The sequence below is a fragment of the Fukomys damarensis genome, unplaced genomic scaffold (genome assembly GCF_012274545.1).
Source record: "Fukomys damarensis isolate Sample0158 unplaced genomic scaffold, DMR_v1.0_HiC HiC_scaffold_73865, whole genome shotgun sequence".
Taxonomy (NCBI): Eukaryota; Metazoa; Chordata; class Mammalia; order Rodentia; family Bathyergidae; genus Fukomys; species Fukomys damarensis.
Window position 1 is genome coordinate 1 of NW_022974777.1, and position 16,576 is coordinate 16,576.

General features: G+C 38.8%; 1 protein-coding gene across 1 annotated transcript in view; it reads left to right on the forward strand.

The window, feature by feature from the left end:
• Positions 1-853: 853 nt before the first annotated feature.
• LOC104848545 (importin-5) overlaps positions 854-16,576 on the forward strand; it is a gene marked incomplete at its 5' end in the record, with an annotated part of 23,820 nt that continues 8,097 nt past the window's right edge. The window contains 11 exons of the mRNA XM_033760714.1: positions 854-976; positions 1,064-1,184; positions 4,013-4,100; positions 5,992-6,098; positions 10,022-10,146; positions 10,238-10,327; positions 10,411-10,584; positions 12,035-12,253; positions 13,383-13,466; positions 15,643-15,775; positions 15,861-15,982. Coding sequence (XP_033616605.1) covers positions 854-976; positions 1,064-1,184; positions 4,013-4,100; positions 5,992-6,098; positions 10,022-10,146; positions 10,238-10,327; positions 10,411-10,584; positions 12,035-12,253; positions 13,383-13,466; positions 15,643-15,775; positions 15,861-15,982 — 1,386 coding nt within the window. The remainder of the gene's footprint in view (positions 977-1,063; positions 1,185-4,012; positions 4,101-5,991; positions 6,099-10,021; positions 10,147-10,237; positions 10,328-10,410; positions 10,585-12,034; positions 12,254-13,382; positions 13,467-15,642; positions 15,776-15,860; positions 15,983-16,576) is intronic.

Below are 16,576 nucleotides of genomic sequence, written 5' to 3' on the forward strand. Positions count from 1 at the left end.
ATGTGTATTAACTACACACACACACACACACACAGAGTTTCCAGGCTTTGGTAACCATTGTTCTATTCTGGACTTCTATGAGATCAACTTTCTTAATCTCTGCATGTAAGAACATATGGTATTTTTTAAAAAAGAACATATGGTATTATTTGTGTCTCTGTCCCCAACTTATTTGAGTTAGCTGAATATCTTTCAACTCCATGTTGTCAGAAATGAAAAATTTTCTGCTCTTTTATGGCCGAATAATATTCCATTATGTATGTATGTATGCCACATTTTCTGCATCGATTCATCTCTCAGTAGACACATAGATTGATTCCATATCTTGGCTATTTGAGTGCTACTGTAATAAGTATGCAAATACAAATGTTTCTTCAGCGTGCTGATCTTAATTCCTTTGGATATGTACACAGGAGAATGTAGGATCATATGGCAGCTGTTTCTATATTTTTAAAGAACTTCCATACAGTTTTTCTATAATGGTTGCACTTATTTACATTCCCACCAACAATGTATGAGAGTTCTTTCTTCACATAATGGCATTTGTTAATGCCTTTTTAATTTTTTGAGGCAGGATCTCCCTTTGTAGTTCAGGCTGTCCCTGAACTCACTATGTAGCCCAGGCTGGCCTAGAATGCACAACAATCCTGCTGCCTCAGCCTCCTGAGTGCTGGGATTACAGGCGTGTGCCACCATGCCCAACTCCTTCGTCTTTTTTTGGGAGGGTGCTGGGGATCGAACTCCAAGTTTAGTGATTGTCCTCTGTTGACTGCCTCTTAGGACTGTTTCGGCTAATGAGGTATCATAAAGTGAGTCTTGAATCCAGACATTTGTTTTTATGTTCTGTCTCTAGGCTGTAAATGACTCGTGCTACCAGAATGATGATTCGGTCCTAAAATCTCTTGTTGAAATCGCAGATACTGTTCCCAAGTATTTGCGCCCTCACTTGGAAGCAACTCTGCAGCTAAGTCTGAAGGTAAATGAAGGTACTTTAGTAAATGTTGTGTTTCGTTTTGCAAGTGGTAACTTAAAGCTTTAAATGTGTACCGATGTGTTGTTGCAGTTGTGTGCAGACACCAGCCTCAACAACATGCAGCGCCAGCTTGCCCTGGAAGTGATCGTGACCCTCTCGGAGACCGCAGCAGCTGTGTTAAGAAAGCATACAAATATCATCGCACAGACTAGTAAGTCAAAGGTCTTCAGAAGTTTATGTGTAATATGACAAAATGCTGGATAAATCTGCTGAGTCTTATGTGATGTCTCAAGAGTTTTTGAGAATATAATGAATATCTCCTTCAAATTAGATAAAACGGGGGCATCTCCATACATGTATTTTCGGACCCAGTATTGTGACTTGACTTGTAAAACTTTGCAGACTCTTGTAACCTCTTGTTAAAAGTAGTTTCTGGGGCCGGTGATTTAGCTCAGTGGCATTATGCCTGCCTCGGAAGTACAAGGTCCTGAGTTCAATCCCCAGTAGCAGGAAAAAAAAAAAGAATTTCTGTAGTGGACAGTGTGATAGACTGCTGTATCATTTATATGTTAAGTGTTTAACAAAACTAATGGTCAAAAATAATCAGCAGGGGAATATAGATATCTAGTATATCTATCTCTAGATACATGGATATATCTCGTAGCAGACTGAAAACCAAGATTATGTAATTGTGGCGTTACTAATGAAAATGGGATTAGCACACAGATCTGACAGTGATTCAGCCTGGCTTCAGTATATTTTGTTGCTTTGTTTTATACTCTTTGCAGAAGAAATTTACATAACTATCACACTGGATCTTAGTGCTTTGGAAATAGTACTTTTAAGTTTTATTGTGTCGGAATAAGAACTTAGGAACCAACCTGATTGCTTTCTGATCTAGCCAATTCTTCACATGCCATCAGGTATTTGAACACTAGGTTTGGAAAGTAGTTATGTTACTAGATTTATTTTGTAGTGGCACCTTTTGTTATCTTATGCTGAGGTAGTGGTCAGAATTTTAGGAACTTTCCCATCCAAGACAAGAAGGGAAGTATCCTCGCTGTCACTGTTTCTTTTGTACTGACAGTTCCTGATGGTGCCTTTAGATACAAAGTAAGAATGAGAAACAAAGACGCTAGGTATTTGTAGGGTGTGGTTTTTGCCTACCCAAAAAGGAGGTAAATTGTTAGAACTATTCAAAAGACTTAGCAAGGTTATTATATTTAAGAACATTAAAATAATTAATTCCTATATATCAATATGATTACTTTGAAAATTTACTAGAAAAGGAAAAAAGCTCATAATGGGAAATCTGATTCAAAATCCAAAGATGTGTAAAACCTTTATGGAGAAAGTAGAATAGAGTAACACATTGAAAGACTAATAAAAGAGGTAAACTTTAGTTCTTCTCAGTGATAAATCCAGTATCATTTCAGTCAAAGTCCTAATAGAATTGGTCATCATAGAATTGATCCTAAAGTTGGTATGAAGGACACAGGTCCTGGAGTAGTCCAGCTCCGTGTAACTTAATAAAAATATTTGGGGTTGATTAAAGGCCTAAATATAAATAACATTTGACATGAAAAATGTAATGGTACAGAAGAATTTTTAAGACTGTCACAAACCCTGCTATGTTTGCACATACTAAGACAGAATCTTTTGACCAACCAAATATTTTACACTAAAAGACAAGCCCCAAACGTGAAAAAAATAATTATAAGAGCGCACATTCAGTGAAATTTGGTCATCTAGAAAACAGACAAAGGTCAAGAACGGAAAAACCATGGAGGAGGATCCTGACCTAGTGAGTGAACACTGGAGTCCCAGTAGAAGTAAGCGCGGTTGTGGAATTGGAGTAGGCAAGACGTCTGGCAGGCTGGAGCACTGAGAGCAGTGTTGTTGCTGTGAGGACAGAGTCCATCTCCAACGCACTGCACACGCTCTTGTGAAGTAAGACAGGTGTCCTGGGCAGCTTCCAAAGCAGTGTAAGTGTGTGCAGCCGCCGAGGGGAGAGTCTTCAAGATTCTTAGGAGTATTTAAGATAGTTGGAACAATTTCAGGCCCAGGCTCTCACACTTGCCAAGGAAGAGACTGTAATAGTCTCATCTAATTGAATTCTAAGGGAAGAAATTAGGAACAAATTGTTCATCAGCAGGACTGAGTAGTGTGTTTGTTTGTTTGTTTGTTTGTTTTTTCGATACCAGAGATTGAACTCAGGTCCTTGAGCTTGTTAGGCAGGTGGTGGAACCACTGAGCTAAATCCCTGGCCTCTGAGTCGTTCTTTTATTTAGTAGATTATATAATTAATGAAGTTCTTCTGCTGAAATAAAAAGCAGACTGCTGAAGGTACATACATTATGATATCATTTAATGTGTTTGTAAAATCTCAAAAAATAGTGTGTGATTTTGTATAGAAATTGAGAAGTGTAGTTCAAGTGCAAAAACAGTTTGGGATGGTAGACACTTTGTGATAGTACTTACTTACCTCTGGTGAAAAGAAGAGGAAGGGAATGCAATAAAATTTGGGGATCGTGGTAATGTTACCTTTAAAAAAGATCTAAAATAACACATGCAACAGAACAAGCCAGATTTTGGGGCACCTGCAAATATATACTCACCCTTTGATAGCCATGGGAGATTACTTCCAGGTCCCTCTTATGAAAGAAATGGTACAATATTTCTGTGTAACCTTCTCAGAACCTCTCATATCCCTTAAATCCTGTATTTATTAACTTACAATAGCAAATATAATGTTAATGTTGTGTAAATCCTTAAGCCATATTTCTTGTTCAAGGAGTAATAATAAAGAAAAAAGGTACACTGTTCAGTACACATTTTTCCCTGAATGCTCTTGATCTGAGGTTGGTTAAATCTGAATGTAGAAGTGATGGATTCAGAGCGCGGACTATATACTTCATTACCTTACTTCACTTTCTTAGAGGCAAAGTACACTCTCACTTAAAATTCTTACTCATAATAGAGGTGATACTGACAGGGTACAAGAAGTCAGTCTGATTGTGAACTGATTCTTTGCTTTAGTTCCTCAGATGTTAGCCATGATGGTTGATCTGGAAGAGGACGAGGACTGGGCGAATGCGGATGAACTAGAAGATGATGACTTTGATAGGTAATGGCACACTGAGTGCGGGTGGAGGGCCAAGGGGGCAGGGAGAACTTTAGGGCTGCGAAGCCCAGTTCTTCCCACTGTGTAATGTGTGTGACCAGACGTTGCAGTTTTTATAAGTATTATTTTTCATATACAATTTGTATTTTTTAAATACGTATATTTAAAGTTCTTAAAGCATACTTTACTAGTGTAGAATAGTACATATAACTATTTTGTAGTCAGAAAAGATGCAACAAACTCGAAATACAGCAAATAAAGTTACCATATTTTTTACATTTTCATTCTAAATTTTCTTCAAAACTAGGAATTTCTTTTGAAAATCACAGGAATAAGCTTTATTGTGATACTTTTATATGCATAGACCTCATTTTAACAGTTGCTTAAGCAGAATTCCCTACAAAACATTATTTTCCCAGTATACTGGAGTTTTAAGTTTGGGATTCAGGGGGTATAGTGATGAGATTGTCCACTGGGTGATGGTGACCCTGGGGTTACTGTAGTAGTCATTGGAGTTCAGTAGCCCCCATCAGTACCAATTCCTGTGGAAAGGCACCCACAGTCTGTGCTGGCAGAGGTGATGACAGCACCTGACAAGGGTATGAAACAGTACTTTGGAGCTGTTACCTTAGTTGACTTTTTTCAGTTGTCCCGAAGGTATATGACTTTCAGATACACAACTGGAGAGTGAAGGTTGAGTGATATTTATAAGGATCAAAATGCATAATAGATAATGTGAAATAGGAAGAAAAGATCTAAAGGGGAAGTTGGAGGGTTAGGGGAAGGAAAAAAGAGAAAAGGTAAAAAATGGAAACAAAGTCTTTCAAAGGAGTGCAGGAGAATGGGGGAAAAATAAGAACCAAGATATATCATGTACAGGTATAAATTTACAGTGATGAATGTCATTTTATTATATTGCGAAAATGTACCGATGGACTTAATGAATAGTAAAAAAAGATTGATTTGTCTGAGGTTACATAGCCATTTAGTGAGTTCGTTAAAGTCTTACAGCTTAGTAACATTTATAGACTATATGCTGCAGTTTTGCAGCCTAATCTCATTATTAAACATGACTGATTACAGCCCCAGCACTACTGAAGTGTATTAAAGTAAACTTGACTGGGCTGAAGAGAACACTGAGGTTGGATCAGGTTTCCTTTCTCTGATTCAATTACTGCAGCATGCTGCTACTACCTGTCCCTTAATTTGTCCTGAAAACGGCACTTAAATATACAGTTTGTGGTTTAAGAAACTTATTTTTCTGGGCTTGATAAGATTTTCTTACCAGTGCGTTACTTTAATTTTTTCCATAATTGTTTTCAGGATCAGAATTTTAGGTCCAAAAACCTATTCTAAAGATCATTTATAGTTTCATTTTACTTACAGTTTTATCTTTGCAGAGCAGTTAAATATTACACATATGGGCATATTATTCCCTGCTAATCTTGCAGCTCTGAGCCAGAGTAGCTGCAAGTGCTTCTGTGCACTAATCTGTTTTCAGTGAAGCCTGTGCATAGTTGTTGGCAGGGCTCCTTCGTACCCCTTTAAAGATGAATAAACTGTCACAGAGGGGAAAATCTTGTCCATTCTGAGCACCCCTTTCAGTTTCCTAGGTTCTATCCACTGGTAAGTTTAAGGCATGTGTTTCTAGAAAGTGAGGTACAATTAGCAACCTGCTTTCTACCTCTGACTTCAGAGAAGTAAGGTTCAGATGGTACAGCATGACAAAAGTTTTTATTTACTCTTTATTTTTACCTGTAAGGTTGTTAACCCACAACTTCAGTAGCACATGCAGATGACTGCTTGAATTCTTTCCCCACCCTAGTTTAATAGCATATTTAGTGCACCATTCTTTGCATACTCAGTGTGTTGTATATGTTAATTGTGTATTCAGCAACGCAGTGGCTGGTGAGAGTGCTTTAGACCGGATGGCTTGTGGACTTGGTGGAAAGCTTGTTCTGCCGATGATCAAGGAACACATTATGCAAATGCTTCAAAACCGTAAGCGATCTGTGCTTCACATGCTACAGTGGGGAAATATGGCTCTCTAATCTTAAAGCTGAAGACTGTTTTAATCTTTGCCTTTTATAGATGCCTAACCTAATTCTTAGGTTCTACTGGTGTAATTTTATTTAGGCTTTTTTGGAGCCATATCTTATGCTAAAGAATGTTTTTCCTCATTGCCAAGAATATTATTTAACTTTCCCTCCCCAGAATTGGCTTCAATATATAGGAAAACATTATCAATTCTAAAGAAAATCTATAGATTTATTCCCTAGCCAGAAATATTTAGATTTTAATTTAAATAAGACATCCTTATATGAATTTTTATGACATTAGCATGACATTCATATAATTCTTCATTTAATATTGTCTATTAAAAAAAAGAATTTTTTTTTTCAGTACTGGAGATTGAACCTACTGAGCTATATCCAAAGGTTACCCTCACCCTGTCTACCTTTTCACAGGGTCTCACTAAATTGCCTAGGCTGATGGAACTCAGAATCCTATCTTGTGTCGCCTATAGTGTTGAGATTACAGGCATGCACCGCTAGGCCCAGTGTATGTTTTCATTTTACGTGTTCCCTTTTAATTATAAGGTTAATGTGATTGATATATTTCAAAAATTAAAAGAAATGAATTGGTGCAGGCTGTCGTTATAGCAGTTGGGAGGCTGAGACGGGAGGATCACTTCAAGTTGGAGGACAGCCTGGGCTACATAGTGATTTTTGAGACCAGTTTGAACTACACAGATAGATCCTGTCTCCAAAAGAAAAAAAAAAACCCACAGAAGTGTATGACTTACAAGTCTTTTACTTGGTATTCACAGATGACCACTGCTAACAGCACTCAGAAACTTTTCTCTGACTTCATTTATGCTTATGTATTAGCTTTATTTTCAGTGTGCTTATATCATATAGACACACTATAGTGAGCTTTTACTCTACCATTTCTCGTTTCGCCACATATTCAGAATCCTAGTTAAATGTGATAGTTTTTGTTGATTACAAATAATGCTGATCCAGGGTCTACGGGTTTAGCTCAGTGATGCCTTCCTTGAAAGTGCACCGTCCTGAGTTAAATCCCCAGTACCAAAACAAACAAACAAACAAACAAATAATGCTGATCCAAACACTTCTACTGAAATTGAGACTTAACTTAAACTTGCAGTAATCTTCCTGCCTCATTCTCCCTAGTGCTGGGATTACAGGTGTTAACACCACTGTGCCCGGCAATTTTGTAGTCTTTTTACAGAAGTATAGAGACATCATCACAGATTGCTTGACCTACAAGAGCTGCTTTGTAGTAAATCTTGTTTTCCAGTTTTAAGCTGAAGAAAGTGAAACCTAGTGATAATAAAAGATTGCTCAAGGCAGCAAGCACTCAGTATTCCTCCCTTGGACCAGGGATTTAGCTCAGTTGTTCTGCTGCCTACCTCGCAAGCACAAGGTCCCAAGTTCAAACCCTGGCCCCCCCCAAAAAAAAAGAGAGAGAGAGTATTCCTCCATTGATTCACATGACTTTTCATGATTTGTTGTGAATGTGCTTGACATTCACTTAAAAGAATTTGACTGTTAACAGCTCACTACTAGGGGTAGAAGGCTTTTCATTTGTGGTAATGAACTGGTTCTGTTTGGTTTTGTGCTAGGGAGGATTGGAACCAGGGCATACAATGCTATGTTCCCAGCCCTTTTTATTTTTTAATTTTGAGTCAGGGTCTTGCTGAATTGCCCAGGCTGACCTCCTGCTTATAATCCGCCTGTGTCAGCCTCCCAAGTAGCTGGAGTTAAAGACATGTGTCACTACACTCAGCTGGCAGTGAACTCTTTAACAGAGTTGTTGAATGTATAGCAGACTTTTCGCCAATAAATGTTTTGCACCTTGGTTTTCTCATCTGTAAACTACTAAAATAATTGCCCTACACCCAGTTGAAAGATTAGAATTTATTTAATGTATGTGGAAAATGCCAGGTGTAAGTGACGAATATTTTCAAGTTTGAAAACACAACAGTAATTAATGCTGTTGGGGAGATAACTTGGATATCTGTTTATATACAGCTTTCTGTAGTTTTTGCCCCTCGGTATATGTTTTTACTCTGGAAAACTTAACAGGAGCTTCTCGTTTGTTTCAAGAAATACTCTCATTGTGTTTGCTATAAAAAATAAACAGTAAGTGTTTTACAATTTAAAATTCAAGTGATAACCATCTCACATTCCCCTACCATTGCCATTGCATTCTGTAGAACTTGCTTCTGGGTACTTTGCACAGTGAGAATATATGATTTTTTTTTTTTTTTTTTTTTTTTTTTTTTTTAACTGAGGATCAAACTTGGGACCTTGCACTTGAGGCAGGCAGCAGCTCCACTGAGCTATATCCCCAGCCCACAAATTTTTGTTTTCCTGAACCAAATAATGTGAGGTGTATGTTCCATTTCTTCCTTAGATTAAGACCAGTGTGTAAATATTAGTAGTCATGTCTTCATTTCTAAAGATTATTATTCTTCTGTTGAGAAATTATGACATAGTATGTAAAGGGACTTAAGTTAATTAAAAGCATAAGCAGTATGTTACTATAAACAGTAAGAAGTTTTTTGTTCTGTGATGCTCGGGATTGAACCCGGTCCTTGCACATGCTAGGCAACTGCCACCATTACGCTACATCTCCATCCCTGTGACTAATAAAGTTTTAATATTTAGCAGAATAGTGGGAAATTTCCAGAATCCTGCGTACTAGAATTATTTACCTTACATCAGTTTTGTGCTCCCCAAAGTGAAAAATGGATTTGAAATAACTTAGAATTTTCTATAATTTAATCTAGTAAACTTGGCAGTTTCTGGTCTTGGGACCATCTTTAAAATTATGAAAGGTCCAAGAGTGCCTTTGTTTATATGGGTCATATCAATGTTTACTGTCTCATAAATTACAAGAGAAATACTTTATTCATTTTTAAATACTAATAGAATCATTAACAAACAACATTGAGAAGTATGACTGTTTTCTGAAACATCAAGAACAACTTTGCATGTTTATGTTTAAATAGCTAAATTGCTATATGCTTCTGCGTATTCAGTCTCCTGGGATTTCACACGTGTTCTAATCTCTGTAGTACTGAACTCCATTCATTGTTCCTTTCAAATGAGAATGAAGGGATATTACTAAGAGAATAGTTTGACAGCCCCTCCTGAAGAACTTGAACTTGAGAGAATCCCAAGGTTCTTGGATCCTGCTTTGAGAACAGTGTTGCCATCACTGTACTTAGACTATACCATTTGAGATTTATGTGCATCTTGTTTTGTTCGACAAAGGATTTAAAGCAGTATAGCCTGTATTAATGTAGAAATACTTAGAAATCGGGGCCAGGGAAATAATATACTAGTATAGGATGTGGAATCCAGTAAACATTGTATAGTTAGTAATCCATTAACCAAAAATCAAATAGTCATTATTAATTTTCGAGTGCAATTAAGTCATCCAATAAAAATTATTAAAAAGAGGAGTATCAGTTCTCCTTGGCTGTTTTTCTTTTTAAAAAAAGGTGAACGTAGGAATCAGTAAATCTGTAATCCAGTCAGTACAGCAGTGTGTGACACAGAAAATCCACATATTCATTGCTTTTAGTAAATTTTATGGGGACAGCTTCCTTAACCTTTGGAATAGAAGTGCTGTGTGCTATAGCCACTTTTCAAAAATGAAATAGTCCAATCAGACACCCTTTTTCTTTCTCGTTGTAAAGCCCAGGTTGTCCCTGACTCTTGCTCCTCCTGGGATCACAGACATGGCCAGTGTGCCTGGCTCATTTTTCTTATTACTGTGTAAAAAGTGTTGTTACTTTGCAAATTAGAATATAAGTGTTAATACTTCTGACTACCAGAATGCTCTTTCTGGCATTTAGTTATTATTTCAAATGTAATTCTTTTTTGTAGCTGACTGGAAGTACCGGCATGCAGGATTGATGGCCTTATCTGCCATTGGTGAAGGGTGCCACCACCAAATGGAAGGAATTCTAAATGAGATAGTAAATTTTGTTTTGCTTTTCCTTCAGGATCCTGTAAGTACCAGTAAATATTTCACTCCTAATTATTACCGTAATTTCACATGGGAATCTAATGATTTTACTAATACAAGAAAACACATTGCAGCATCCAAGAGTAAGGTATGCAGCCTGCAATGCTGTGGGACAGATGGCTACAGATTTTGCACCTGGTTTCCAGAAGAAATTTCATGAAAAGGCAAGTAACAAGATGCTCAAGTCAGCCATGTAGGAAGAGGCATAGCCTTTCAACATGAATGCTGATTTGGCTTCATTTCCCAGGTGATTGCAGCCCTGCTGCAGACCATGGAAGACCAAGGCAACCAGCGAGTGCAGGCCCATGCTGCCGCCGCTCTCATCAACTTCACTGAAGACTGCCCCAAGTCGCTGCTTATTCCATACTTGGATAATTTGGTGAAACATCTGCATTCCATTATGGTACTCAAGCTTCAGGAGGTAAGTTTTAAGACCTATAAACTTGCTTTTTACAGATGAATTTAGGTTGATGTGATGGGTAGAACTTGGAGAAAGGAGCTTTTACTAAGACCACCACAATGGAGTAGGGCATTCCAAGGTGATCCCAGTAGAGTCAAGTGAGCTTAAACAGCACGGGCCAGTGTCAGAATCAGGAATGACATGGCCTCAAGAGAATGCATTGATTTGAAAACAAGGCGAGGGAATTTTTGAAGTTGGTTTTGTGTAAATTTGGAAGAACTATTCTGTGCTCTTAAGTGCTGCAAGAAATAGTGATGTGGTGGCATTGTAAAGCACAAAGATTCACTTTTACCTTTGAGTCCAGTAGAGATGAATTTAATGTCAAATTCGTAGAAAAGTTTCTGATATTCTGAATTCAGTTCACAAACCACAGGGCAGCATTGGTGATTCGTCAGGGTAGGTAGGACACTGAGAAATGCATGTCTCGGAAGACAAAGAAAGCGGTGTCAACAAAGCCCAGGTGTTCAATGTCAATTGACAGCAAACTAAGACTGTGACTGAGGAAAAAAACACTTTATAACTGTCCACAGGCAGACAGATGGACCCATGTGGGGGTTGGAAAAATCAGGAATAGATGAATCCAGTGTGACTTCACACGTGGGCTTGGGTAGAAGGTTGCAATGTGGAGAGAGTCTGTGTGTCCCCATCATTCCCCAGAGGGCCAGTGTAGATTTGTTAAAGACGAAAAGAGCTCCTGAGATGGCACAGAAAAAAAGGTAATGTTCATAGCTGCATGAAAAGAGCATGGCCGGCTAAGGATTTAGCTCAGTGGTCCTATGCCTGCCTCATAAGCTTAGGGTCCTGAGTTCGATCCCCAGTGCCACAAAAAGCGGGGGGTGTGCATCTTGACAGCCTGGGCCTGGATCAGATACCCAGGGTGCATTCATTATCAGCCAGGCTAGAGAACCCTGAAGGACAGCGGTGCAGGGAAACAGGTTGTCATCTGATGCTTCATGCTTCATCTTGAGCAGAGAGCAGGGTTCCTTATCCAGAATTTCCAGCCAGTGTTGGGTCAGAAAGAAAAGGGAGTGTTGTCTATGACATAGTAGGACAGTATAAGTAGTGGTACAAATCGCTGAGGAGGAAAGATAAGGCATTAAAGCCTCATGAGTACAAAAGATCGAGGAGGAGTTACCCTTGAACTGTAGCACTCGCAGGACTTGGAGATAAATAAAAATGAATAAGTAATGCTGTGTTGACGCAATAGAAAGTCCATATAAGTAGTCCAGTAGTGGATTGTTTTTATAGAACTTTTTTTTTCAAAACCTATAGTCTCTGCTTCTGTCTTCTGGAGGGGTGTTCTTAGCTTGCCATTAGAGAAAAGCATTCAAAAACTTGGAGGGAGTAATAAATTTAACTGTTTCTTTCAGTTTATCATTTAGGTAACCTGCTTTGTGTGTGTTTCTTCTAGTTAATTCAGAAAGGCACCAAATTAGTTTTGGAACAAGTTGTGACATCCATTGCATCAGTTGCAGATACTGCAGAAGAAAAATTTGTCCCCTACTATGAGCTATTCATGCCATCACGTAAGCACATTGTTGAGAATGCAGTGCAAAAGGAACTCAGACTTCTGAGAGGAAAAACTATTGAATGTATCAGCCTCATCGGTCTGGCAGTTGGGAAGGAAAAAGTAAGTAAACCTGTGTTACGTTAAATTTCCTGTATGTGATGTGGCTATGCAGGCATTAAGGATACTGGAGTGTTTTCCTTCTGGTAAATGGTTTTCTGGATGCTGGGTGTTTTCTGCCTTCACCTTTCCTTTTATGTTACTCCTATTTTTATGTAAATTATTGTGTATATTTTTTGTGATTAATATTAACAGTCCTTAACTCAGTTATGCTCTTGCTCCCACCTTCCCATTTTCCTGAGACCATACAGCTGTCTCACGAGAGGCACATAAGAGTACACAGTATTCATATATTCAACTTGTTCATATGTGTGCTTAGGAACATGCTGGTTTGCTTTTATGATAAATCTAAAAGGCAGTAGGTGTCGTGGGAGAGAAATTAAGTGCATGTAACTCTTCAGTAAGTGACCAGGAAGGACCATTGTCCAGTGTGTTTCTTCTCAGCCAACATCTCACATCTCAGAGTTGTCCGATCTGACCCAAAATAAGTTCCTCCGTCCTTGACCTTTCACATTCTGACCCTCAGAACTGTCAGCACAGACCCTCTGTCTTGCCTCCAAAGCCAGCACCCATGTTCACTTACCTTCTAAAGTTCTTTCTGGGGGACACTGAGAACCCAGCCAAACAAACATTGGTATTTTCCATGCTCTGGATATCTGTCTTTCCTACCTGCCTTGCAACACTGCCAAATTTGATAATACAGTGGAAGGTGCCTGAACTTTGGTGAGGTAAATGAAAACTATACACAATAAAATCTCTGTGCAATGAATTATATGAGGCAACCCCAAATTTTCTTTCCAGATTTGAAGTAATTTTTTCTGCTTGAGACAGGTCAAAACTTGATGATGTTACAGACATCCTTCCTTCTGCAGTTTATTTTGGCCTTCAGTGGAAAATAAGATTTTCTAGAATGATTTCTATAAAGTCTAATACAAGTGAGGATTTTTCAGTATAGTTTTAGCAGTTGGGTTATGAACAGTGTGGGAAATGTAGTTTTGTGTGTGTTTTTGGTTTTTGCTTTGGTTGGGGTTTTTAAATTTTTATTGTTAAACAAAATTAGGTAGCACAAGTGCGTCTGTGATCTGCTGTACACTGTGAACACCAGTGTTAATCCCTGCATGTTCTCTTCTAGTTCATGCAGGATGCGTCGGATGTGATGCAGCTGTTACTGAAGACTCAGACAGACTTCAGTGACATGGAAGATGATGATCCTCAGGTGAGTGCTCCTGCTGCCTCTGTCTAACCCATTTATGAATTGTGGACAGCACAAGGTTAAACGTACTTTTGAAAAACGAGCAATCACTTTCTCGAGATACTGTTTACTCATGGTTTCAGACACAGGCTCTGTATGGGTCGCTCCTGCTTTCCCTGACTTCTCCGGTATGGTTGCTCTGTGCCGCTGTGTCCTAGGCGCTCATCTGCTTGCTGTGCTGGAGCAGTGTTACTGTCATGCTGCAAGTTTCTTCTGCATACTTAGAATTTGCTGATATTTCTCCAGAGTTCAGGATTGATTTATCAGCCACTTACTGAATGTCTCCGTTTGAGTGTTCTTAGCCATTGAGTGCAAATTGACATATTCCTGAGAGAAATACAGAAACACAACAGTCTCAGAACCCGCAATGTGTTCTGAATAGACATACAGCCCATTAACCTAGAAGGAACACCTCTCACACACAAGCCTGAGAGGTTTCTGCTCATATTTCTCTTCTTTATAAGGCTTTCCTGGTTTGTTCGCTTTCTTGGTGTCAGGCACTGTATTGTAGCACATTACAAATGTCTATCTTTTTTTTTGGTACAGGGGATTGAACTTGGGACCTTGCATTTGCGAGGCAGGTGCCACGCCACTGAGCTACATCCCCAGTCCTCCCATTTTTTATTTTGAGAAGGGTCATGCTAAGTTGCTTTGGCTAGGCTAGTACTTGGGATCCTCCTCCCTTATCTTCCTAGAGTACTGGGATTACAGGCAAGCTCCACACCTGGTTCTCCCTGCTTTTTGTTCCCCACCCCCCATTTTTTTATTTATTTAGTTTTACTTTTTTGTTTTTTGAGGTACGGTCTCACAATGTAGTTCATTCTGGCCTTGAACTCACTGTGTGGCTCATACTACCTCGATCTCTTGGTGATCTTCCTGCCCTCATCTTGAGTCCTGGGATTACAGGCCTGTGCCGCCTCGCCTGGCTTCCCTGATGTTGTTTTGTTTTGTTTTGTGTTTTGAGAGGGTCTCACTATGTAGTTGAGACTGACCTGGAACTCACTGTGTAGCCCAGGCTGGTCTCAAATTCACAGCAATCCTCCTGCCTCAGCCTCCCAAGTGCTGGGATTACAGGCTTGAGCCACCACGCCCTACTTCCTGATGTTTTTAATAGCAAAACAGAATAAGTTGAATGGAGGTAATAGATAAATTATTATCTATCTAAATTATTATCTGCAGTATTACCCCGTTGTTACAGAGGGATTAGAGAATGAGCTCTTGTGAGGAAAAGATTGTCTGGCCTGGGTGAATTAAAATTGTACTTTACATGGCTACAAATATAATTTTTCTCTTAGTTTAAGTAGGAAAATACCATTTTGGAAAGAAGGCATGTTTATTTTTGTTCTTCTTTTTTTTTTTTTTAATTTCACAAAGTGGTATACTGAGGTAGAGGGCAGGAAGGGTACTGTACAAACTGCTGACACTAGGGAGTCTGAGCGGACTAAGCTATAAAGAGGTCATCAAGACCATCTCTGTTCACCTTTATAGCATCACATCTAGTACATCTGCATGTGGGAAACAGCCACTAAATACTTGTTAAATGGATCGACTTTACAATTAAAGCTATTTGTTTTTTAAATAAGAAATGGAAATTGTGCACATGTAATAAGTAGGCACAAGCAGGTATGGGGGAATCGCTTTCTGGGTTCCGGGCATAATGAATTAGAATCACTTTCTCCATGGTTGAGTCTTAGTTACATCCAGGCACTTACACAAAAAAATTATAACAGCCAAGACAGTGGGTTTTTGTTTTCCCCTTATTTCTAATGTTAGTGAAGCAATAAGGATACAGAGTTACCCCTGATGTGTTTCTGCTTTTGAAAAATTAGTGCCCAGGAGTTGAAATGCTTGGCTTCATTTAGGTATTGTAGGTGTTCAGAGAGAAAACTAACTCTAATTGCTTCTTGAAGGAAAAGAGAAATAGAACGGCTTTACCTGCTGTCTTTGTCCGAGGGTAGAATTCACAGGGATTTCGTTACTGATTTGGAACCTTTTAAGTATCTGATTCTCGGAAATGCACTTATTAAAATGCTATGAAAATATCAATAAAACATTGCTTCTATGAAATGGGGAAATGACTTAAGCAAGTTTTATTTACTTGTTGTTTTAAAATCTGTTTTAATTTTACACTTTTTCTCAGATCTCTTACATGATCTCAGCATGGGCCAGAATGTGCAAAATCCTTGGAAAAGAATTTCAGCAATACCTTCCAGTGGTTATGGGGCCTTTAATGAAGACAGCTTCGATCAAGCCTGAAGTGGCCCTTTTAGACAGTAGGTGTCTTGGCAGGGACACATCAGCTGTACTGTTTCTCTGTGCTGTTATTTTTCATATGCGTTTGTTTTCTTCTGTAAATAGCCCAAGACATGGAAAACATGAGTGACGACGATGGCTGGGAATTTGTGAACCTTGGAGATCAACAGAGTTTTGGTATTAAAACTGCAGGACTGGAAGAAAAGTCAACCGCCTGCCAGATGTTGGTATGAAATTATAACTTTTACAGAAATTGTTTGCAGCAGTACTGGGGATCGAACCTAAAACCTTCACACTAAGCAATATCCCTAACCGCGGGACTTTGCATTTGCACGGCAGGTGCCACGCCACTGAGCTACATCCCCAGTCCTCCCATTTTTTATTTTGAGAAGGGTCATGCTAAGTTGCTTTGGCTAGGCTAGTACTTGGGATCCTCCTCCCTTATCCTCCTAGAGTACTGGGATTACAGGCAAGCTCCACACCTGGTTCTCCCTGCTTTTTGTTCTTTTTTTTTCCCCCATTTATTTATTTAATTTTGTTTTTTTTTGTTTTTTGAGATAGGGTCTCACTATGTAGTTCAGTCTGGCCTTGAACTCACTGTGTGGCTCATACTACCTCGAACTCTTTTTTTTTTTTTCTTTTTATTGAGGTTATTGGTACAATCTAGGTATACAATACAGTTACATTCATCATTGGGATTCTGTACCTTTACATAATAGGTCTTGATTCTCATTTTTCCCCTTGTCCATGCCCTCCCTTCACCCCCTCCTCCCCTCTCCATTTACAAACACTTTATTTCCATTTTTTCAGTTTCTCATATT